At 41.0% G+C, this 26,352-nt stretch overlaps 1 protein-coding gene across 1 annotated transcript in view; it reads right to left on the reverse strand.

Moving 5' to 3' along the window:
* Positions 1-26,352, reverse strand: part of LOC124805301 (RNA-binding protein NOB1) — a 58,752-nt gene that overhangs the window by 13,935 nt on the left and 18,465 nt on the right. Inside the window, exons 5-6 of the mRNA XM_047265814.1 lie at positions 24,430-24,669; positions 192-327 (exon numbers count right to left, since the gene is read on the reverse strand). Coding sequence (XP_047121770.1) covers positions 192-327; positions 24,430-24,669 — 376 coding nt within the window. The remainder of the gene's footprint in view (positions 1-191; positions 328-24,429; positions 24,670-26,352) is intronic.

A 26,352-nucleotide genomic window follows, 5' to 3' on the forward strand; every position in this document is an offset into this window, starting at 1 on the left:
ATTTTCAGCCTAAGGACTGATTGAAAATGCCAAAGAAGCGATCATTAACAGCTGTCCACTGTAGTGGACACTATGCGCCACAGGATTAATCTAAGTCAATTGGAAAATTTCAGAATATGTTACAACTTTCAAAGAAACTTGTCAATCCCCCAGCTAACACCAAATTAACACCACTTGTGGTTTTCACAAACCTGCAATATAATCTGGATCCAAGGGATCATTTTTCTTGCAAGCCAAACGTGATGGTCGCTGATGTGGAACAGGCTGATCCTCACATAAGATTGGATCATTTGAGTGCTTTCCACCTCTGAGCCTTGGAATTGAGAACTGTGAATGGAAATACAAATTAGTGGTTTCAGTATCTCTAGAAACAAAGTAGCATTTACAACACATAATAAGAGCTGCGCAATTGATATAAATTCATAGAGGTGTATATCTTCAAAAGCAACAATGGTAAAACAAGAGACGTAACTGACTATCAATGCCTCACACTACATCTCAAAGTTATTGCACCGTGGTCTGTTAATGCAGTTGTACCAATATCTGGAGGTATTCCACCACAGAGATATTTAAGGTCAATTAGATATTGGTAATGCCAATGGTCAAAGTGAAGAGAATATGAAATGTAAACTCCCAACATCTAAAAGAGCATTTCTGAAAATGAAGTAGCTGTTAACATTGAATGTAATTTTAAATGTTACAAAGTCTTTTCTGAAGGTATTGGTCTGGGGAATACCCTTGTATGGAAGGGAAATGTTGACGATAAGCACTTCAATAAGAAGAGAGTAGAAGCTTTTGAAGAGTGGTGCTACAGTAGAATGCTGAAGATTAGATGGGTCAATACAGTAACTAATGAGGAAGTACTGAATGAATGTGAGGAAAAAAGAAATGTATTGCAATGACACAAATTGACTAAAAGGAGGGATCATTTGATAGGACACATCCTGACACATTAAGGAATCTTCACTTTCGTGATGGATGGAAATGCTGAGGGTAAAAGATGAATCAAACCAGTCTTCAGGCTGAAGACTACAATGGCAACCTTTCTATGTAGAAATATACATAAAACATGCTCAGAACAGATGCAGAAACCTAATCCATGAAGTGAAGAGAGGGACCATTCATTCTAGCATGTAAAAGAATCATTCACCTACCATTATGCCAACATTCATTTTTATTGACACTTCAAAAATTCAAAGAACAGCAGAAAATGCATTTTATATTATTTTTGCAGCATCAGGGTTAACTCACTATTATCTGAGGGGACGAAATGAGAGAGCTGGATGTGAGGGAGGGGTGGTGGAATTGTAAAAGAGACTCTGAACTGTTCATAAAAGAGTAAGCCTAACAGACAAATGAAAGTTAAAGTCTAATTTTCTCTCTTAAGCAGAAATAATAAGAAAAGTTGTTATTTCATTTTGTGAAATTTCTCATGTGTATTTCTGTTCTATAGTCTGGAAACTGAATTAGGAACTGTTGACTGGCTTCAAGAGGATCCTGCGAATCATACCACTGTGAAGTGGCAAGGCAATCCCCTGTTGTGTCATAACAAGTCTCCTAACATGATGTGATCTCCAATGAATCCAACTGAAGACGAAATAATCACCTGGTCGAATCTGATGGGTTGTGTCTGTAGTGACCCAAATAAGATTCCACATCCAAAATCTGGGCAGACACCTGTACGGTGCGCCACAGAAGTAGCAGAGGCAGAGGCCTCCCCCCCCCCCCCCCCCCACACACACACTTGGATGCGCATGTAGCATCTTCATAGTGCACTCTACCAGCTGGCCAATAGCTTATAGAGTTGGACCCGGTCCACGTCGTTCTCAGACATATGTTGACATTCGCCATGTGTGTCTCCGACTAGTAGTGCAGCCATTCCATGACAAGTGTTTTCCTGTGGCAGTCTTCTTGAAATAATAAAGTGTTGTGTTTGTAATTATCGGTGTGTTCCTGAAGCCAGAACACACTGGAGACAAGTAGGATTGTTTTTCACGTGTTTTGTTGTGCAGTTGCTTTTCACACTAGGCTGCGACATTTTACTTGTTGTGACGTGGAAGCTCTGCTTCAAAAATTGGTGTAACAGCAGACAGAACTACTTACAGCTGTGTGACAGGCTGTGCCAGGGTTGCTCTTTTCACCTTTGCATCTGGTTATGTTTCCTCCGCTGTTCCTTCTGTTTGATGAGGCAGTAGAATATTGGCATACATATGAACACTGCCTACAGCATCATTTCAGGCCTTCCATGTGACGAATGCAGAGGTATGTCATGCAGTGTTTTTGTCATGGATTTCACCTTGTATCAGATGTTGCAGCTGTTGGCCTCATCACAGGAACTTTCTTCATTGTCTTTTGACAATTTATGCTCATTGTTGTTTTCCTATTACCATTACAGCATGCACATTGTGGCTGCTGGGGTTGAATTCTGCTAATGGAGGAAACAGTCCCATCAGTCTTATCGTGTCTGAGCCGCAACTCTCTACAGCCTTAGTTGCATGTGCCATTTTGTCATGTCCAAGTCAAAAGTGTCATAAGCAGACAACATGGTTCATGAAGTCATAATCTGCTCCACCTTGGATAAAGAAGTCCAGAAACAAGCCTTCCAATTAGAAAACCCTTCCATTGAAGAGGTGTTGTTCATTGTCCAGTCATATGAGATCTCACAGCTGGATGCATGGAGTGATGTGACGGCAGTGTAGCATAGCCCACCTGCATCCAGGGAGGGTGACATAGCGGTGGTGCAAGCCGGCCCATCCGGCGGCTTGCTCACAGCAAGGAAACAGCATTCCAGCCGCCATTCCCTGTTGCCGTTGTGTACATCTTGTTACTCCCAACATGATAGATAAAAGCATCCCCAGCACTGAGCCATTTGTCATGTCAGAGAAATGGCCACATGTAGTACTCTGCCAAACAACAGCGCAGAACGCAATATCAGATGACACGGATATGGATTTCCAGGAAGTGTCATCATTAGACCTGATTCCTGATCAGTCATCCAACAAGATTTTTATCAAGGTTTTGGTTCTCTTGTGACAGTTGCACCTGCATGTGGACACCGGCATGGCAGTTTCTCTGCTTAATGCCCAAACATATTCAGACCTTGATTCTTCTCTGCTGTCACCAGTAAACAGGCACTTACAGAAATAAGGTAAAAAGCAAATTGTCTTGCTTTGACAATTCACAGCTGATGTTACCTATAGATCAGTAACTCGGCCAATCACTTTTATTGTTGTTCACTATGCTAGTTTAGAAAACAATTTCGGGTTTGATGCCTTTCAAACCTTTGGCTTTTCAATCATGGACTCCATACAGTTTGTATCTGCTGACATCCTCTCTCTATCATTGGAAGCTCTGTGCTCCGAATTTCAGGACATTTTTTGTGAAAGGCCTAGGGTGCACACAGTTGACAGTTGGCTGGGGCTAGATTTTTTTAGCTCTCCACTCCAAAGTCAAGGTGGAGCTGGACCGGCTTGCATCTCTTGGGTTGTGGTTCGCATTTCTTCTAGCTAATAGGCTACACCCCCTGTTATCGTTATGAAATGCTCTGGTAAATTGTGAACTTGCAGTGACTGTAAGGTCGCTGTGAATTCACAGTTTGTGGCCAACACACATCCGTTGCCATGTTTGAAAGAGCTGTTCATATGCTTAGCAGGTGGTCAATCCTGTGCCAAACTTGATCTTTCTGAAGCATATCACCAGTTACCCTCTGATAAGGAGTCCATGTGTATCATTGTTCTTAATAGGGTCATGTATACTATTCTACAGTGTTTCAATCACCTGGATGACATCATTGTTACCAGACATACTACAAGCAACCACCTGCACAATCTCCAGGCTGTTTTTGAAAAAGTTTGGGTCCTGTGTCTGCAATACAATCTATGCAGTCTACAGAAGTCTAAATTTTTCCAACCCTTTCTTGAGTATCTGGGCTACAACATATCACGGCAGGATACCCAACCACTTGCGAGTCTGCTCAAGGCCATTATGGACCTGACTTGTTGCTCTTCGTCATACTAACTGCATGCTTTCTTGGGTAGACTTGCCTATTACCATTGGTTCATTCCTCGGGCATCCGCCATCCTGGGGCATCCGCCTTTGTGCGGCCTTTCTACCTCCTTCTTCACAAGGGCACTTCCTTCCTCTTCAATGTGCAACCAGGCCTTTCCCATATTGAAGGACCAACTCAGGTCAGTGCTGTGTCTAGCTACTTTTGAGTCTAGCAAACCACTCATTTTAGCTACAGATGCCTCGCAGTAATGCATGGTGGTGGTCACTGCTCATTGGAATGCAGATGGCTTGGAGCAGTCACTGGTATTTCCATCCAAAACTCTCAGTCCAGCACAAGTCTATTACTCCTATATCAAGAAGAAGACTCTGGCCATTGTGTATGTGCTCACCAGGTTTCATGTATTCTTGTATGGCACCAAATTCCAACTTATTGCGGACCATAAGCTGTATTTTCGTTATTCAGTCCATCCGCCCGGGTCCCCAATAAGGCAACCCACAGGTTACATCGATGGGCACTGTTCCTCTCCAAATACCACTATGACATTCATTTTCCCCCCATGCAGACACTTTATCCAGACTACCCATCTGTCCAGACCCCAAGTTTTATAGAGAGGAGCTCTACTTGGATCTTGCCTCCCGCCAAGCTGTAGACGGCTTTCCGATCACTAGTACCCGGCTTGCAAGGGCCACAGTATCTGATCCCGGCATCAAGCAGATCATCCACTTCATCCAGGAGGGTCAATTGTCTCATCCTCCGGGCCGTGCTTCCACTCTGCTTCATAAATATTTTGTCTTGCGCCATCGTCTCTCAGTCTTAGATGTAGTCGTCATCCTCTCCCTGGTTGACACAACTTCCAGGGATCATCATATCTGGGAGTTTGCGGCAGGAGGTCTTAGAGCTGTTGCTTGAGGGCCACTGGAGTATTTCTTGCACCAAAGCCTTGGCTCACAGGCATGTGTACTGCCCGGCCTTGAGTGGGAACTGGAGCATTTGGTGGCTGCATGTCCCCAGTGCGCTAGTCAAAAAGCGGCTCCGAAGGCTTTGTTTCCCCATGGACTACAGCAACCCAACCCTGGGAACACATCCACGTGGATTTTGCGGGTCCATTTCTGAATGCGTGTTTTAGCTGATTGTCACTGACACATTTTCATGTTCCTCATTTATGCGATCCAGTGCTCCTTGGTTACTACCGAAGTTACTATTCAGGCTCTTTCAAAAAAAAATTTTCTGTGGAAGGTCTCCTGGTTACTCTCGTTTCCAGCAATAAACCTCAGTTCCTGTCCCAGGAATTACATGATTTCTGTGTGTGGTCAAGCATTTGTAATGTTCACTCACCTCCCTTTCACCACCAATTCAATGGGGAGGCTGGCTGCATGGTTCACACCTTTAGGGCCCAATAGAAAAACTATCAGCAGGATTTTCCTGCCGAGGAGGCATTGTTGTTCTTTCTGATGGCCTACTGTACGACTCCTATTGGTTCCTGTCCTAATGCTGAGCTTCTCCGTGGCCATCAGCTGTGGACGCTGCTCCACCTCCTCCATCCAGGTTCTCGCCCAAATTCATGTTCCACTGTATCGCTTTTCCCGCCAGTGACAGCAGTCTGGGTGCGCGGACTTGGTTGGCACACACACTGGTTACCGGCAACCATTGAGCGTCACAGTGGCTGCTGTGTCTACACTCAGCAGACAGGATACCAGGAGGTTTGCTACCATCAAAATAAGCTCGAGTCTGGGAGGGCACCCACCCACCAAATCCCGGCTGCGCCAATTTTTGCCTACATCTGTGCCACCAGATGAGCCTTCGACTTTGCAGCCTCTTGCAGCTATTCTGGTACCCCTCCAGCTGATGGACAAGCTCCTTGCCAGATCGATGTCTCCTGTGTCGTCTCAGTCTGCAGTGGGGTTGCCTCCAACTTCCCCACTGCCACCAGACATCGCCATGGATTCCGGCTAGGACTGCTCATTGCTGGTCCCATCATCTTTTGCTCCCATACAGGGGAAGTACTGGGGCGCTTCTCGAACCAGGCACTTTTGCCCCTGTTCTGAGGTTTCCATTGACCAGGAGTTGCTCTCCTAATCGCCTCCAAGGCCTCAATGGGTGTGAGAACCATCTCCACACTGCAGCCATCCACTCCACGTTTAGGGAATTAGCAATGCTCTGCCACTAGGGGGCAAGGAGTGACCCATGTAAGATTCCACACCCATGATCCAGGAGTGCCACAGAAGTAGCAAGACACTAGCGCCAGCAGATAGAGGCCCCCACTGTAAGATGCATGCACAGTCTCTGTAGTGCACTCTACTGGCCAGCCAATGATTTGTAGAGTTGGGCCCGGTCCACTGACATTCAGCTTGTGTGTCTCAGACTAAGAGTCTAGTCGCTCCATGGGAAGTGTTTTCCTGTACCAGCCTTCTTTAAGTAATAAAATGTTGAGTTTTTGTTATTATCTTTGTGTTCTTGTAGTCAGATCTGGAGAAAATTTTTATCTGGAAAATGACAGAAATCCTAGACCCAATACTTCTAATGCTGATAATGTGGCAGCCTTTGGGCTTTGTCTCTCTTGCCCGAACAGCACTCTCTCTACTGTTGATGGGTCCAAGCACCCATGGAGAGGGCAGAAGGGGCTTTACTATTAAGGCAACTTGAATGTTAGGTATCTGATTTTACTCTTAGGGAAACAGTGTCACAGGAGGAAAATGAATCAATTGTGCACCTTGCGTATATCTTAGGAGGAATCATCCATCAAGTGGTAGAAGCTGTCCCTGGAGTAACTGAGATCACAGGTTACAGTATGATGCAGACAATGGCTCACCTCATCACCACCAATATCTGTTGTCTAAGATCAGAGTGTATCCTTGGTTCTTTGTAGACAATGGAGAAAGTGGTGGTTCAGTACAGCTATCTATTAGCACCATTATTGCAAGGAATGGTCATGGTAATCAGGTTCAGTGTCCAGTGGAGGGTCCAAACTAGAGACTTGATGGGTTCTGTAAAAAGATCAGATGAATAGCCCTTGCTTATGCAAATGGGGGGTGAGTTATAAAACCATCCATGACAGATCATTCCTGGATGTGCGGGCAGTATATATGATGTGTACATTTTAAATATTAGCTATTAACTGTTAAGAGTGTTCACTGCCAAGCCTAAGAACTCACTCTCATTTCTTTCCCAAACGGTAGTGTCTCTCTCTCTCTCCACCATAACAAACCCCCCTCCAAAAGAAACACTGATGAATCTACTATCTGCCAAATTTAGATACAGTATTATTAGAGTTATTTCAAGATAGCCTAAATTCAATAACACAGGTTTAGCACACGGTGACTAACAGCCTTGTAAGGACAGTATTGCGAAGTAATAATGAATTCATTATTAGGCAACTGCCTCAAACAATTAGTCCAACAACTCACTCACGAAATGGATGTTTAGCATCTCCTGGTACAAACAAACCTTATCTTTCTGAGAGAGTCACAAAAGAGACTGTGATTAGTAACTATGATGTTATTACAGGGATTGCACCGTATTTACTCGAATCTAAGCCGCACTTTTTTTCCGGTTTTTGTAATCCAAAAAACCGCCTGCGGCTTAGAATCGAGTGCAAAGCGGAAGTTCTGAAAAATGTTGGTAGGTGCCGCCACAACTAACTTCTGTCGTCGAATATATGTAGCGTTTCGCAGGCACAAAGATAAACACTGGCACCAAAACTTCTGCGTCAGTAAATAAATTTTAAAGAAAAAAGGTCGAAGACGAGCCTTTTTTCTCCGCCCTGAGTTTCGACCACTGCGTTTTCATACATTATTCAACGAAGTAAAAAAAAAATTCCGTATTGTTCAACTTCGAATGTAGCAGCATTTCAATGCACTACGAAAATCCGACTGGCAAGACTGATTGGGATGTTTGTCAATATGGCCTACTCTGCGTTCTGAATTTTTTCCTACCTGTGAGAAGAGATGGTTGCTAATAGGAACTTTTATGAATTGTGAATCACATGCAGTATTCTCTTCACTATAATAATAATACGAATATAAACATTTTCCCATGTATTCTTCCGTGTTTGCTGCTATCTCATTTAAATCCTGTCTGCCTAATAAACTACAAAACTAGAGTGAGACAACAGCAAACGTGGACGAAAATACATATCATGTCATGTTTATATTCGTATTATTCTTATGCCGAATAGTGATACAGTCAGAATTGAAGCACGACAATTGACTAGATTTTTTAATCTAAGATAACTCTAATTTCTGTGCAGAGTGTAATGTACTAAAGAGGCGCCTGCAAAGACTTTCAAACAGAGAAAAATTTTTGCTAAACTCTCGTTCAGAACATCTTCTATCGTACGCAGTCTATTATTTGGTTCTTGTTGATTATTATCAAAGAAAGCAGCAGTGTAAGTAACAACAAATAGCAGTCTCTTGCAGTTGTTTTGCCTAATGAGACGATTCCTCTCTTTTTTTAAAAAAAAATGTAAGCGGTGGTAGCGCGCACAAAAGCAAGCAATGCCGCGAGCGGCGACAGGTCGTAAACACTCATTATCTGAATGCGACAAACAATGCATGACACAGTACAGTAATGCATTTTCAGCTTTGAGTGACGTAAACACCTATAACAAAGAGAACGGCACTTATCAGATCAAAGAAAAATAATCAATCAATTCAAACCAGACGAAGCACGTGAAAAAGGAAGGGTATCCGTATAAATACGGACGGAGCGCCTGACGCTTAGCAACGGCTACCTGGTAAAGCTTAACTGCTAAGCTTATGACTCGAACCAAACTACTATAGCTGTATCATCATTCATTTGACCTAAATTGTGTCTCATATTACAATGGACCAACTTTGTTTCGATTTGGAAGTGCGGCCTAAAACTTTTCTCTCCCCTTGAATTTCGAGTCTCAGATTTCAGGTGTGGCTTAGATTCGGGAAATTTTTTTTTTCCTCGATTGCGAGTCCCATTTTTCAGGTGCGGCTTAGATTCGAGTGCGGCTTAAATTCGAGTAAATACGGTAGTCACCAAGGGGAAAAAAATACGTAGGAAAGTATTTGTGTTTGGTACAACTAATGACACAGTCACTAAGAACTTACTTAAAATACAAATTGTAAACATTTTGTTGCCCTGAAAAACACAGAACAACTGTGGTTAAAGCTTAGAGACATTATAAACCACGGTCTAGGTAAATACATACCAAATAATGACAGATGTCGAATACTCACCTTAGTATAATAGTACTGTGCATGTTAACATCTCTAACGATCCCTTCTCTGATGGGATGTTAACCCCTAAACTTCCTTCCTTTGGAGAATGTTGTGAAAACAGAGACTACTACAGTCTCTCTGAAAAAGAGACTGCAGGGAAACTTATAGAAAATACTTAACAGCAACTACTGCATTTGTAAGAAGGGGTATGTATGACAGCAACAATAATTACCACAAATAGATTGTTGCGAGAGATGTAGCAGAAAACCCTAGAAAGATCTGGCCATCTACCCAATCATGGATTAGTCTTGTGTTGGGGTAGACAGAAAGCCAAAACATTAACTTCTGCATTTACCAATGTGTCCCAACATGACATTACTACTGTGCCAATATTCAACTGCCACAGACAAGCAAAAATGAGAGAGATTGACAACTATCCTTTTGATAATACTGTCATCATTCTATCCTGGATTTTCCATTGTTTGCTTTTAAGAATCAGACTACTCAAAAAAGGTACCAAGACCTGGTGGAATCTATACTAAACATTCTTCTTCTATCTACACACATTTAAACTGAAGTGAGCTCCCGCGATTTCTATCTGTATGTTCAGACTAATCTCCGGAACTACTGTAGGGGTTCTGATACAGGTTTCTTTAATAGGTATGACTGATTCAGGAGCAAGGTTTGTGTATACAATTTATAAATATTTCATGCTAATTAACTGAACTATGATGAATTAAAATCCATTGCTGCTGTGAAAACAATGCCATTGCCATCTATTGGTGAATGGCAGGACTCCATGGAAGCACAGCTCTGTGCAGCACGACACAGCCCCATCAAACTGAGTTCATGCACTCCGCTTTATTTGATGTGCCTACAATAGTCAGAAAGTGTTCAGTGCAGTGCACTCGTTGCTAACATACCTTTACGTATGGAGAAAGGAAATATACGTGGACACAATCTTCTTGATACCCTAAACATAGAGGATGGAATGGGATTCAGAAATTCCTTGTAGAAGACTACACAAGATTTTGAAAGACTTCTACACAAGGTTCAGGAACGCATTTTGAAAAAAAGACAAGCTTACGTAGCCAATTTGTGCTTTCCCAGATTAGCAATCACAATTCACACTCACAATTTAGGGCAAATTCTTTCAACAATGGGCATTGACTTATTTCACTACGAAGTATTGTAATAAATATGACCAATAATGAAGAGATAATTGCTTCATCCTCAAGCTATGATGGAAGGCTATAAAATGTGAAAGAATCGACTTTTTTTACCAAAATGGTTTCTCTGTAACTGTTTGCAAAAAGTTATGCATTTTCCAAAAAACTACTTCATTTGCATAAAGAAAGTTTTTCCAGGAGTGCGTCACATAACTAAACTTCCAGCTTTCTACTTTCCTTCAATCCTAGATGAGGACCCAATTCTTTGTGTGGCAGAGCAAAAAAGTATCTCACTAAGGGTCTGTGACAAAGAATGTTGGTAGTGAGTTTCTACAATGAAACGACGCGTACTAAACGTTACAAGGGAAGTGCTGCCACTGGTTAAACATCTACATTATGTGTGGATTTTATAAAATTTCAGTTCATTTCTGGCCTTTGGACACAATTAACACAGCCAACCTCCGATATATGACATGCTACAAATTAAGAGACATATCTCATAAACTAACAAAACCATGATATACTGAACATTTACTTGTGTCGTAAACAGAAGTGTGCTCATCGTTACCAAAAGATGTCATTCCAAATACCAATTTAGTATGGAGTGGGTAACATTCATACCTCCTGAAAACCTTCCTGGCATGCACTACTTATATCATTTATTATTTGAGAGTGATCATATTCAGTCACCTAATGTTGTTCTCTGGTTTTTATTAATAAATCTATGCAATGACCCATAAACAACATTATTGCTGTACCATACATCTGTCCAGAGGAGTACAAAGAGATCAGTATTTAACGATCTGTCAACAACAAAGTCATTAGAGATGGAGCACAAGCTCAGATTAGGGAGGGAAGGAGAAGGAAATCAGCCATGCCTTTTCAAAGAAACCATCCCAGCTTTTGCCTAAAGCAATTTAGAGAAATCATGGGAAACATAAATCAGTATAGCCGGATGTGGGTTTGAACTGTCATCCACCCACATGTGAGTTCAATGCGCTAACCACTGCATCACCTCACTCAGTCAAGTTGTATGGTCATAGAGAATTAGTGCTGCACCTGCAAAGCCGGGTTAGGTCGCTAGTTTTCCATAATTCAAATATTTTGAGACAACAGTACAAAGCCATATACAACAGGAAGAATATATGAAATCAGATATGGGGAGGGCAAATGGAAAAGTCATATTTATAGGAAGCATTTTGGAAAGATATCAAGTAATGTAATTTGAGAAGTGAAACAATATTATTTTAAATGACTTCATATTCACCACTGATTGCACTGTTTCTTACAATACCCACTACTGAAATTTTGACTTGGTCATTTTCAGGTGGGAAATACAGCAGTATTAATGTTGACTACTACTGGGTTTTAAGCATGTGTAATCACTAGAAAATGAGCTAGGCTGGGTCCACAAATTGGGGCCAACACTGGCACAAACAGTGTCAATCAAATGTGTTGGTTGGTTGATTTGGGGGGGGGGGGGGGGGGGACCAAACAGCATGGTCATCAGTCCCGTTGGATTAGGGAAGGATGTCTGTCAGCCATGCCCTTTCAGAGGAACTATTCTGTCATTTGCATGGAGTGATTTAGGAAATCACGGAGAAGCTAAACCAGGATGGCCAGACGCAGGTTTCAACTGCTGTCCTCCTGAGTGCGAGTCTAGTGTGCTAACCACTGCATCACCTCACTCAGTAGTAGATAATGAAAGAACTTGGAACCAACCAACACTTTGAACTCACACTGGCATCAACACTGTTTCTCCGGTTGTCATTTCAAAACACAAGTTTGTTTGTTGCTTGTACTTGCAGGTCAGATATTTGAAAACACAGTGTCTCAGGAATAGTGGAGTAACATGCAAGTTCTTGAGTTTTTGGAACTTTACCAGCAAGAAATACATCTGTGGAATGCTGGTATGATGAATCACAAAAATTGCAATGCCACTGCAGACGCATGGTGACCAAACAGTTATGTAATTGCTGAATCTCTTTTCGGAACCATACCTTCTCAGACTGTAAATACACACACATATCTAAAGAGATGATTGAATATTGGTGTATATATTTGAATTTACATTCTGTATATATGCTATGTGCTGTTTCTGTGTACCTTGATGGTTTTGTTTACTTGTGCAATAAAGCTTGTTTCATCTAAGTTTTTTTCCGCGTACCCTAAGCTATATGATATTTTGAGAATGTTGTGGTGTCAAAGAATCCTGACAGAGGCTTGCACTATACTTTAATGTTTTCGAAATATCAGAGCATAAGTATTCATTATGACAAAAAATTTAGTTGCTGAATGGAAGGTATGGTGAACTGTATTTTATTTTCTATGAGTATTATAAAGTACTAGTAAGTGATTCATGGTTGCAGTGGTGGTGGTAGTGGTATGTTTAGGGTGCTCAACAGCACGGTCAACAGTGCCCTTTCACAATTAACAGAATACAAGTGCGGTTTTGGATTGTTAGAAGCATGCAACAAAATGTAAATTAGAAAATGTAATCTGCAGCCATCCTGGGATGCTCTCACTTCACTGCCAGACAAACCAGAAAAAAATGTGTGCTTAAAGGCAGTGTGTGAGTAAAATACATAGACTATAACCACCCAACATCTAAAATAGTGGAGGATGGAACTGTGTGTACAAGTACCTTAAAATTCGAACCACATTCGATTCATCACACCAAAAATAGACGGCAGGTCATCTGGTAAGTGGGTTCCAGCTTCATGGCATGGTATAAAACACATTCTGTTATAATGTGGTTTACAGAAATGTGTACATCCCAAGCACTCCATACTGGGGGATCTTTCCACTGAAGAAGGAATTCATGCGTCAGAAGACTGCATCCTATATAGAGTTGCATTAAAAGTATTGCTGCCTCCCACTGCAGTGACCACATGAAGAAATGCTGCTCCCACTGCAGTGGCCAGGAGGAGGAATGCCACAGACGTATTGTTAGTTTCACGAGCCTCAGCCCATAGTTCTCGAACCGTAACTGGTCCTCCTCCCACAGACGCACAATGCTGTGTCTCAAGTGCAAGTGGAAAAGGGTGCTGCGGATCAGTTGAGATACTTTTCAGCTAGGGCACTTAAGGGAGTCAGTGCAGATGAGGAATTTGCAGGAAGGCATTACATCTTCTCCAGCCCCCTCAAGATCAAATATAATTCAGTGTCATACACTGTGTCTGTACGAGGTAAGCGAATCTTGATAACACAGTCTGGAAATAACACAGCACAACCACTGGAATTATCCTGCTTAGATGCATCAGTGTAAATGACCACACAGTCACAGAGCTTGGTTAAAGTTATATAGAACATCGATTTAAAGGAGGAGGAGGCGATTAGTGTACAACGTTCCCTCGACAACGAGGTCATCAGAGATGGAACACAAGCTCCGATTAGGAAAAGGTGGAGCAGGAAAGCAGCCAAGTGCTTTTGAAAGAACCATCCTGGCACTTGCTTTAAGTAATTTAGGGAAATCGTGGAAAACCTAAATCAGGATGGCTGGATGTGGATTTGAACCATCATCTCCTAAATATGAGTCCAGTGTGCTAACCACTGCATTACCCAACTCAGTATCAATTTAAAAACATATCCTGGAGTAAAAATCTTCTTGTACATTTATAGATCTAAAATAATTCTGGATCTCCACATTAACCAGGGCAGTGAGCGACTCCAACCTCGATGAAGCACAGAAATGTTGTCTACACCACGAGCTACTATTTCTAAATAGTTGCTACACTGGAGGGCGAGCAACAGTATGGAATGCCAGTGATTGTGGTGTGGAGAGCAGGCTGTACACATGATGCATCATGAGGGCCCACTGCCAGATGACAAGTGGTGGTTCACCAATCTCAGCAGAGGCTAGAAATCAGACTCGTCCTATATGCTCCTGATACTAAACAACCCCTCATGATGAACAGCATAGATTATCTTAAGATAAGATAATCTAGCTGAGCCATAAACTGTGCAACCATGGTCAAGGTAGGACTGCACAAACTCTTTGTAAAACTGAAGCAGACATGATTGATTTGTCTCCCATGACCTGTGGCTGAGGCATTTTAAAATATTCGGTGCTTTTAAACATTTGGCCTTAATAGCCTTCAGATGTGGTAAGCATGTGAGGTATTCATCGAAAGTGAGACAAAAAAACTTCCTTGAACTTTTAAAAGTAAGAACAGTGCCCTCATGTTAATAGAGTCACATGAATGATTAAAATTACCTCAAACACATCTCTCTGAGGAAGATTTAAAACCTGCACTATCTGCCCATTCTTCCAATCACCATATCATAGTTCCAATTGACGAATGGTCATCGCAAGTTGGAATAGGGGCACAGGGTGGCAAAGTCGTCCACAAACTGTGGGCATAGTACCATTAAAGACAATGGTGAACAGAGGTCACTTAAAACAGATCCTTGAGAGAGACAATTTTCTTGCTTACATTGCTCAGGAAGAGCACCACTGACCTGATATAAGAAAAAAATCGTCTGGTAAAGAAGGACCATGTGAAAATTGGTAAACGTCCTCTGAAGCCCCATTTATGAAGCTTTACCAGGATGTGATGCCTCCAAAGAACATCACAGATCCTCTCAAGATCAAAGAAGACATCTATGAGGTGCTGTTTGCATAGGAACTATTGTTGGATTTTCACCTTCATCAGGGTCAGGTTGTGAAGAATTGAATGATACCTCTGATACTCACACTGGGAGTAACTAAGTAGGTCCCGCAATTCTAGGATCCAAATCAGACGGTGGTGGGTTATATGTTCTAGTGTCTTTCCCATGCAGCTAGTGAGGGGCACACTACGGTAACTACTGGGCAACATGTGGTTCTCCCCTGGTTTCAGAAGGGGCACTAAAATTGAGTTCGTCCATGAATGGAAAGTCCCTAGTCAACCAAACGCCATTAAAAATGGACAAGATAATTTCCCTTGCATCCTGGTGAAGGTACTGTAACATGTTGTATGGTATTCAATCCTTATCCAGGGCAGTCTCCTTGACCTGAAACGATACACACCAAAGCTATGGAAAAGGGGCAATTGTAGTGCTTGGTTTTCATGGAATTAAAATTCCAGCCTCCCCTCTGCATCACTGCCTGATGGGTGCAGAAAACTAGAGCTTGGTTTGCAGGGGCAGTGATCGAATCTAAGTAATGTGCCATTGGATTTGCAATGTCCTCAGGTGTACAATGTAGACTGTACAGCAGTTATAGTCATATGCCACATTTGTCAGATATCCTCCTTATGGCTTCCCATGCCTTTGAAGAGCTAGTGGAACAATTGATCAAGCCTAGAAAGAATTGCTAAGACCTCTTCTTGTTCCCTCTGATTGTCTGTCACGCCTTTGCCCTCACAATTTGAAAGGTTACGAGGCCATGCGTCTCTCCCTGATGACAGAGCAACATTCACTGTTTCACCATGGGACGTGTCACCTCTGAAGTTGCTGTGAAAACTTTGGGATAGATGCCACAGTGGCATGATGGATCACATTAGTAATGTGATTTATCCAGTCCCGGACACTATCTCGGCATTCAAAAACAGCTACCTGACTGACCAGTGGCGAATTTACTCCATTAACCATCCACCTTGGCAGCTTCCTTTCACAGACAGCTCTATCTGAGAAGTGGATACAGATGGGGAAGTAGTCAGTGGAATACAAGTCATTGACAACCTTCCAGTGAGCAGTACCTAAAATATCAGGAGAACATGGCTGAGAATGACTGCATGAAAGTGGTAAAGTGGGTGTAACCACAAGTGTTAAGAAGGCATAATGCCTCTGACACAATAAGGCTTGTGACAACCCAACCCCTGGGGCATGTTGATGGAGATCCCAACAGCACATTTTGCGCATTAATAACTCCTACAAGCAGGAAGAGTGAAGGGACTTGTCAAATCAGGTCAGAAAGACATGCTGTAGCCAAAGTTTTATTGGGTGGCCAATGCACACTGCAAATTGTAACAGTGAATGGAGTATTCACCAAGATAGCAACTGCCTGGGCAGATGTTACAAGAGAGACAGAAGTGGAGAGGTAAGTGTCATTCACAAAGATATCCACATCATCTTCAGCCCTGTCTACACTGAGCTCATCTTTCTTATGGATGCTGTATACCCAGAGCACAGGGGTATCACTATTTTTAAAATGCGTTTCCCTGGGCACAGGGGTATCGCTACGTTTAAAATGTGTTTCCTGTATACACAGACAAAGGAGTCTCTCCTGTGCCAACAGTTTCAGCTTCTCCATGTGTTCTGTAACCCCCCCCCCCCCCCAATACACACAAACCCCCACCCCCTTGCCGGCACTTTCAGCTACACCACAGATGTTCTGTACAAAGTCATGCTCCATTGAATCACAAGAGCCATTTATCTGGGAGGTTTATGTTTTCTCTTTGCCCTTCTGACTGTAGGAGCACCCACTTCAGAAGGACGAGAATTCAGTGGACTCAATGTTTCATCAAAGCAGAGTTCCAAGACCACGGGTGAGTCGTCATCCTCTGAGTATTTCCGATCTGACAATCCAACTGCCTCAATACTGTCTTCTTGGCAGTGTGTCAACCCAGTGTGCTGCATTTGCCCTCCCAAAATCACACTGATGGCAGGAGCAAAAGCAGTGTTTGCTATTGGTGTTTGCGTGGAGACAGCAACAGCTCCACCTGAATTGCTGCTGCCATAAGTGTAATTTCAAGAGAAAATCTTGGCTCAAGGTCCACAGTTAACATTTGGGTGGAAACACTTACAGATGCATGTTTCTTCATGAGTACTGCAGCAAATGAAGAGGAGTTCTCTCATCATGAGCAGCCATACAACATTTACCACATGCAACTTATCCGTTACACCTTGGAAAAGTGTATCCGAATTTCTGATATGTGAAATACCTTATAGTGTTGGGAAAGTATGGTCCGACTTTCAGTCTTAGAAAGCCAGCTTTAATTTAATTTGGCAAAACTGGTGAACCAAACATAAATGTAAACGAATCTGATTTTCCAGTGTTCCATTCGTACAATGCATTACATGTTTCACCTCAATGAGTCCTTCGTCAGCCCACTCCTCTTTAAACTCCCTTGTGTCCTATGCATGAAGTCACTGCATGCAACCATTCCATGATTGTAATTACGGCTACGATGCTGTTCAACCACAATAGGATACTCACACAAATATTTGGACTTCAGAAGGTTGTTAACTTACTGTAATGCCACTGTTTTGACCAGCAATGTGCCATTACACAGCCATTTAACATATCTGAGGATCCAGCCGAACCATCAACGCCTTTTTGGATACAGAAGGGCGATAATACCTTCTTAAATGTACGATCTTCTCTTCTTATCACAAGAATGAAATTTTGAGACGCTGGGCGTGACCTGTTACAATAAAATGCCTGAACTTTGATGAAAATTGCTCAGGAGGGCTATCCTCCCAGGCTTTCTTTGAAGGTTGGGTGTTAGTACTACGCAACAGACCACCCAGACCGTTGGGAGTAAGTGTGTGAGAAGTTACGGATGCCATAGTGATCCCCGAGCCACTAGGGAAACAAACAGTCCACCCAGCCAGGACCCCGCTTGCCTAAGCCTTATACAACTGGCGTGTGGCAGGTTCCACCTCAACTCATCGGCACACAGCACAACTTAAGCTTGAGGCTTTTTAAGAGGTCTGTACTGTCCTTGAGACCCAGAAGGTGATTCCCAGCCCCTGTGACACAACATTCCACTGCCCCACCAGATGGTGGTCACTGAAGCCTGCCCAATGGCACTTACCGATCCCCAGCTCAGCCTATACACAGCAAATGAATGGTGAGCCCCTGGGGGGTCAGTGATTCAGTTTTTGAAAAGTCACAGTTGGCATCACTCCCATAATTCCAGAATGAGATTTTCACTATGCAGCGGAGTGTGCACTGATATGGGAGTTCCTGACAGATTAAAACTATGTGCCGGACTGAGACTCGAACTCGTGCTTGGGTAGCTCAGTTGGTAGAGCACTTACCCACAAAAGGCAAAGGTCCAGAGTTCGAGTCTCGGTTCGGCACACAGGCAAAGGTCCCGAGTTCGAGTCTCGGTTCGGCACACAGTTTTAATCTGTCAGGAAGTTTCACTCAATAATTGTTTTTGTTGGTTCCTGGAAATCTGAAAGAAGTATGTCTGTACATTAGAAAATATGAATTACAGACAGAAAGGTACTTCCTAAGAGCACAAGGTTACTTGTTTTAAATTACAACTTCAAATTATAATATGACCCCTTTGTATGCAAAGTAAATAGAGCAAATTACTCAATGAAACACAATCTCAGTATCTTTTTATATGCAGGTAGTCATTTTGCAAAGTATGGATCTGAGTAATAAAAAGATGATAAACTAATTCAGGAGAAACAATGTAATCATATAATAAAAAAAACTTACTCACCAAGCGGCGACAGAAGAACACACATATAAAAGATATTAAAGTTTGAAAGCTTTAAGAGCCAGTGGCTCCTTTTTCTGGCAGAAGGGTTGAAGTGGAAGGAAGATGGGTGCAGGAAAAGGACATTGATATAAATCAAGAAAAAGCTAACTTAGCTAGGTAGTGTCTTAACTATTAATTTCATAAACTTAAATCAAACAATGGAAATCCAGGCTGGAATGTAACAATACTATAAAAGGAAAGTTGTTACTCACCACACAGCGGAGATGCTGAGTCGCAGATACGCACAAGAAAAAGACTGTTCCAAATACAGCTTTTGGCCAGTAAGGCCTTCGCCTTCGTCAAAAATAGACGACCGACACACACACACACACACACACACACACACAACTGCAGTCTAAGGCAACTGTAGCCATTCTAGAGTGTGTGTGTGTGTGTGTGTGTGTGTGTGTGTGTGTGTGTGTGTGTGTGTGTGTGTGTGTGTGTGTGTGTATTTTTGAGGAAAGCCTTACAGGCCAAAAACTTTATTTGGAACAGTCTTTTTGCTGTACCTATCTGCGACTCAGCATCTAGGCTATATGGCGACGAGTAGCAACTCTCGTTTTCTTAAATTTTATAAGCTTATGATCACCAAACAACTACGTTGTACATTCGACTTATTGCGTGGGTTAGATCATAATGTATCCGATTCGCGAGTGAGAGTTTCCTTATCTGGTCCACCTAACACACAGTTTATTCCAAATTCGAATTTATCCGTATGCTACATAATATTTATATTAACTTCCTTTTAGAATGGTTTTCTCTTAACTCTTTTCCCTGAAACTTGTGAGTTACACACAGCTCCAACTGATTTTGGGATTTTTCTGCGTTGAATAATTCTTATACACAGTAAAGGATGTATTAAATCACACAAAGACTCATTTTAAACTAAATTTTACAATCCATGTATTATTATTCTGAATGTAATGCAATACATTGTCTAAGACCGGAATATTTTTGCGTATATGTTACAGTCACTGCCTGCTATTTTTTACAGGTTTTTGTTTTTTGTTTTGCAATGACAAAATACAACTATTCACATTAAAAACTGCAAATGCACTGGCTGTGATTTGTCCATGAGATATGCTTAACTCTATATGAAATCAACTGAATGTTGGCTCCAACATGTGGGTGCTGCCCCATAACTATTGACCAATGTCAGTGCCAATGTTGGCACCAATGTATGGACAAAGAGTGAGGTTGAAAATGTAATAGAAGATATTGTAATAAATAGCACAGTCAATAGCAAATAGGAAGTCATTTAAAAAGTTTTACAAGTCTGTGATCCCGCAACAAGTAGAACTATGTAGTAGAAATCTGCTTCAGTTTGGATGTTCGTGGACCTACATGTAGGCATTTGGTTTGTTTGTTGTCTTCAGCAATGTAGAAGTGGAGAAATGAGAAGACTGAATTTCTGAAATGTGGTGCGTGACAGGGTTATGGGAAACGAAAAGTAATATACACAAAAACAGCAATCGGAAAAAAACACATTCTATCTGCTACTGTCATATTAGAAGAATATCTGCAACAGTGAGCCATAATTGTAATCTACATAGATTCATAAGACTTCTAAACTTTTTGTAAGCTTCATCAAGTAGGTTTCTGTGTTCATGGACAGTAACTTGCCGACCGACTCACTTCTATTACGGTTTTCGTATACATGTACTCTGCTTTCATCATCTCATAACTCTTGTTGTAGATGTATCGTACTTACGAAATTTTTAGTTCACTAACTAATGGTGAACCACAATAAAAGATTAATATACCCAACTGACTGTTATTTCAAACTTATCTTACTGAATTCACTGAGTCCTTCAACCAAAGCATTAGAAACTTTTTGTATGAAGAGATGTGTAAGTGAGAAATGCACTTTAGAAGTATATCAAGTTTCTGTATGAACTACCAACAGCCAAACGCTGACGGTGATCATCAGTCTGGTTGTACCTGGTATACAGTCTTTCATATTGGTATTGGTCATACCAATTCTTGGACCAATTGCTTTTATGATAAATTCAAAAATTTGTTTTGACAATGTGATGAAATTCTGGAAAAGCTGTGTGTCCAGCATTATTTCATGAATTAAAAGTTTCCAAATCAGTTCACTTACAAAAAAGCAAGCATAAACAAATCTGGTTTTCATTTTCTCACTAACATTTTTCGTTGTTTTTGGCAGCACAAACTACAACCTCACTTTCATCCACTTCATGGCAGTACTGTTGCCCTTGTTGACATTTCTCGTCTGTGAATGTATTGCCACCAATGTTGTTGAACATGTGGCTACAATTTGTACAGCTGGCAATTTTGACAATCCATACTGTCCGCAATATGCGTGGTAGTCAGAAACAGGGTAGGTTGGGCTGAGAAATAATTGTTAAGAAAAGAATTCAAATTTTTTAGTTAATTAGCATAGATGTCAGCCAATAAGGCCTTTTGTAAGGCGCACATATTGTGCTGTGGGGCGATTGGTATGGTTGAAAATAGACATACTTCGTAAGCCACGATCACAGTGTAGACACTTTTGCTGCTCCACGATGAATGATTTTGACAGTCTTATGCTGCCATCATCTGATTAAGGGGAAAATAAAGATAATAAGAGGGGTTGGAGAGAGACGGATATACAAAATACGAAATATTTCATATACCTTCTGGAAATTGCTATAAAATTGCCATGTTACATTACAGGAAGTCAAAGTATAAAAGGGACACTCTACGTACAGTCAATAAAATACACACAGTTGATAAAATGCACACAAATGACAAAAAAGCACATAACTAAAATACTCGTATCGTCCATGCATGCTTCGCTGAAACCTGGCGAAGAAGGAAATGATCCGAAAATTTTTAGACCAGTTGCACTACTTGTTAAAAATTGCTGGAAAGGCTGATTTTAAATTACCTATCACCTGCAATTGAACCCTCATTTATACCTCAGCTATCTGGATTTCGAGCAGGTAAAAGCTGTACTCGACAATTGCTAAATCTCACACAGTTTATAGGAGATGGCTTTGAAGCTCGAAAGGTGATAGGAGAGCCATTTGTCGACTTATCAGCAGTGTATGATATGGTCTATCACCAGCTACTACTAGTCAAGGTCTACAATCTGACCAAAGATTTAGGTCTAACCAGACTCATCGCCACCCTCCTGCAGAATCGCAGGTTCTTCATCGACTTTCAAGTACAGTGTAGTCGAGGGAAGAATGGCCTCCTGCAAGGAAGTGTTTTGGCTCCAACTCTGTTTAATATATACACAAACGACCAGGAGCTTCTTATATGCTGACGACCTCGCTCTAGTCATCCACAGCACAGATTTTGAATCAGTGGAGAACCACCTCACGAATGCCCTTGAAGATCTATCCAGATACTACAATACATACCAGCTTAAACCAAACCCTTCAAAGACCAAAGTGTGTGCTTTTCATTTGAGAAACATAGAAGCCATTCACAAGTTGAAAATAGTATGGTCGGGGGTCAAACTGGAACACTACGAGACTCCAAAATACCTGGGAGTGACACTTGACAGATCTCTCACTTCCAAAAAGCACTGCATGAAATGCAAGTTGGAAGTTACCACCAGGAACAATCTCTTACAGAAACTGGATGGATCACAGTGGGGTAGTCAACCTGAAACAATCCGAACATCTGCAATGGCACTATGGTGTTCTGTAGCAGAGTATGCCTGTTCTGTTTTGTATAATTCAACTCATGCCAAACAGGTGGATGCAGCTCTCAATGAAACCTGCAGAAGTATAAGAAGTTGCTTGAAATCCGCTCCAGTCGAATGACTTTACCACCTCACAGGAATAACACCACTACCTGTCCGAAGAGAGATAGCTTCGGACAAGGAGAGAAAGGCAGTGGAACAGGAAATTACCCATCCTCTGTATGGGCACGAACCACATCTGCAATGACCGAAGTCAAGGAAGAGTTTCCTTACAACATCAAAGGAACTTAGAATTACTGCTGAAAAAGGTAGGTTACAACTATGGAGGGCTATGACCTACCTTCCCCTGGTTGGAAAAGAGTTGTTGAGGCTTTACCTCCAGGCCATGATGGGGGATGGACAACTTTGAAGTCCCTGAATAGACTGAGATGCAGAGTTGGAAGATCAAAAGTTAACTTGGTTAGATGGGGATACATTGATCCAAATTCAGTGCGACTGTGGAGAAGGACAGACAGTTCGGCACATGCTTTGGTGTCAATTGTGCCCAGTCTCCTGTACAGAAGATGATCTCCAACAAGCAACAGAAAATGCACTGCAAGTGGCCAAATGTTGGTCAAAAGTAATTTAATCATAACTGTGTAAAATGTATGCACATGTACCTGTATGTTTCTGACATGAGAATAAAAAAAAAATAAACAAACTCCGAAACAGCTCAAAATATTTAATCATTTTTCTGAAAAATTATTTCTCAACACAACCCACCCTGCAACACCCTTACCAGCTTCCTAGACTGTTTCTGACAACCCTGATAATTTCAACGGCACATGTTAAATGTTTCTTAAGAAAGTAAACAATGTAAAACCTGGGACAGAATGACAAAACACTTTTAAAAATAGAGTAAGCTACTGGACAACATTTTCCTTTAGACTTAGGAAAGCACATAATTTCATAAACACATAACTCGTACACATATAGCACTGTCATTTCTGAATGATAAGGTCATCTCAGCACTGGAGAAGACAGTGGCTGTGTGTCTTGAGCTGTCAGTATGTGAATGCCTGTGCATTTTTCTAATTATGAAGGAGGACACTGACAGTTTAATCTACTTTTAAATGAACCTGTCTGCTGCTCAACGCATCTCTTATGTGGTCTGTGGTATTCTATCCTAGTTCATATTGTCGTTTTTCATACAAAAGGGTAACAGTGCTGCTCACCAAAAGTAAATGGGAATCTCTGGAAGAAAGGAGACATTGTTCTCACTAAAACCTACTGAGTAAATACACAGAAGAATCAGTATTCGAGGAAGAGTGCGCAATTCTTCTGTTGCTTTCATTAAGTGCACTGTGTAGAGATCAAGAGAATAAGAGAGATTTGGGGAAGAGCCGAGGCAAACACCATTTTTTTGCTACATGTGGGAATGGTATAGGATAGCAAGTCACTGCTATTGGTATGAAGCACACTGCATCAACCACAGTACAGTGTGTGTATGTAGCAACAGATTGTTTGAGATCCCATCAGAGGGATGCAGTAAACATGAACCAGCAGCAACAATTTTGTCCAGAATTGCAAATCACAGTGTGCAAATCTCAGTACTGCATTCCTCTTAGCCCTCAGTTGTCATGCAAATTTATTTTCCTCTCATGATAAAGCCTGTTTAATAAACAGCATGGAGTGTTCAGATGAAAATAATCTCTCAAAAAAGAAGCCACATTTGGATCTGATACTTATTGGAATATAAAATTTATGAAGGAGGAGAAAATGTTTCATTGAAAGAGAAAAAACAAAAGGTATTGATGAAAAATTTGAAGATATTTTTGAAGTACAAGGTAAAATAAAATGCAATCAATATTTAAATTCAACAAAAATATTAAAAATAAGAGGAAGACCTCTACAAAACTAATAAGAACAGTCTCTTAAATATGTACTTTTAAAGGACATCTTTTTAAGGATATCTTTTGAGGAAATTGAAACTGCTTATTACCCGTTTCCCTTTTCCTGAGAGGGGTCGTCTTGTGTTGATATGTATTTCCTGAGAGCCATCTTCTTTGAGAGTTACAGCCACTTTCTTCAATGTCCTGTTGCCACAATGAGGGCAGAATACTTTTGTCATAATGCTGGTTCTTTTAAAGCATGCATAGCAGCGGAGAACAAATGTCCTAGTTTGTCGAATCAGACGACCATCAATAGATAACACATTCAGGCCAATTTGTTTCAAAACATTCTGTAAGAGAGACAGAAAGAAAATAATTGAGTAATTACACTTTGGATACGAAACAACAGCTTATCACTTCATTGGAAATTTGCCATTCAAATGTATCTATGAAAGAAATAGCAACTTCAATATGTGTAAATTTTATATCCAGCCAACGTTTGTGGTTTTGATTTATAGTTTATTACATCATATAAATAAAATAGTGTATGTGCTTACATTTTTGAGAAAACATTATAGAGGTATGCAGTTTACTGCAACTACAGTTGGAAAAATGAAAAAACAAAGTATGCGCTCTCTCTCTCTCTCTGTGTGTGTGTGTGTGTGTGTGGGGGGGGGGGGGGGGCAAGGAGGGGGAGAGGGTGGGGGGGGGGGGGGGGGGGGAGAGAGAGAGAGAGAGAGAGAGAGAGAGAGAGAGAGAGAGAGAGAGAGAGAGAGCGTGCCATAGTAGAACAGATGCACTGATGACTCCTATCACTTTAACTTCGGTTATTGCATAACCAGGCTCATTTCATTTATGATTTGAGCTTTGGAAAACAAGATGGTAAACATTTCCCTTATAAAAAAAAGAGATAATTTAGATGCATATTAAGTCTTTAATAATTTTGCTAGACAATACATACCTTCTAAAATTTATTCTGTACTTTGAGGCATTTAGAGAATATTTCTGAAGTATTGTTAATAGTTTTCCTGAGGAAACTAATAGATAAGTTGGCATACTTAAACCAACAGAGTTAGTGTGTATCAAAAAGTAGGGCTAAGGCAGCAGCAGTTAAAGGCAAGTATTTTTAAGAATATATTACTAGCCGCAGCTACTAATAGTGGTCAGCACAGTGGTCATTAAATTAGCAACAGCAGATAATTTACCAAAAAGGTATAAAGAAATATTTTATATCTCTGTAAAAACTGTGATTTCAGCATCACATTTAATCTCTAAAGCAGTTTTAACCATGTATTTGCTATCATGTTCTGAATAATTTTCAAAAGGAAAATTTACACGAGAAAACTATAAAATTAGGGCAGCAATTCTACCTCATGTTTCAGAATAATTTTCTTTAATCAATTTATCTAGGCAACCTATGTTGCTAGAAATAGAAAGTAGCATCAATAATCTCATGAATATATCTTTAGCTCAATAATGTTCATTAATCACTTATGTGAAACATGCACTATTCAGAAATAAAACAGATATGTTAATGAAGACTGCTGTGCTACCACCTGCATCACCAGTGGTGCTGGTTATTTTTATTGTGGCTGTGATGGCTACCCAATTATGGAAAATGTGCAACTGACAGAGAAATTTTTACCGTAGGAAAGAAAAGGAAAGGAGCAAGTTGCATTTTAGAGCAGTGATGTTAGGACTTGGTTAAATGAATGGATTAAGATCAGTCCTTCCAAATAAATTAAAAGATTTAGGGTACGGTGCAAATGTAACAGCTTCAGTTTAACTTTAGTGTTCAAGCGACTACAGTCAAAACTCTATAGTAATCCAATAAGAGAGGCAGCCTGGCAGTACAAGAGAAAAAGTGCAAAAAACAAGGAGTTAAGACAACAAAAAATGACCCAATATTATAAAACCAAAAAATGGAAAATCCCGAATGGAATAACAACAATATTATGAAACAGGTAGATTGCTGCTCATCTTATAGAGGAGATGATCAGTCACAGACAGCCACAATGAAAAGACTGGTATAC

The sequence above is a fragment of the Schistocerca piceifrons genome, chromosome 7 (assembly GCF_021461385.2).
Source record: "Schistocerca piceifrons isolate TAMUIC-IGC-003096 chromosome 7, iqSchPice1.1, whole genome shotgun sequence".
NCBI classification, from domain to species: Eukaryota; Metazoa; Arthropoda; class Insecta; order Orthoptera; family Acrididae; genus Schistocerca; species Schistocerca piceifrons.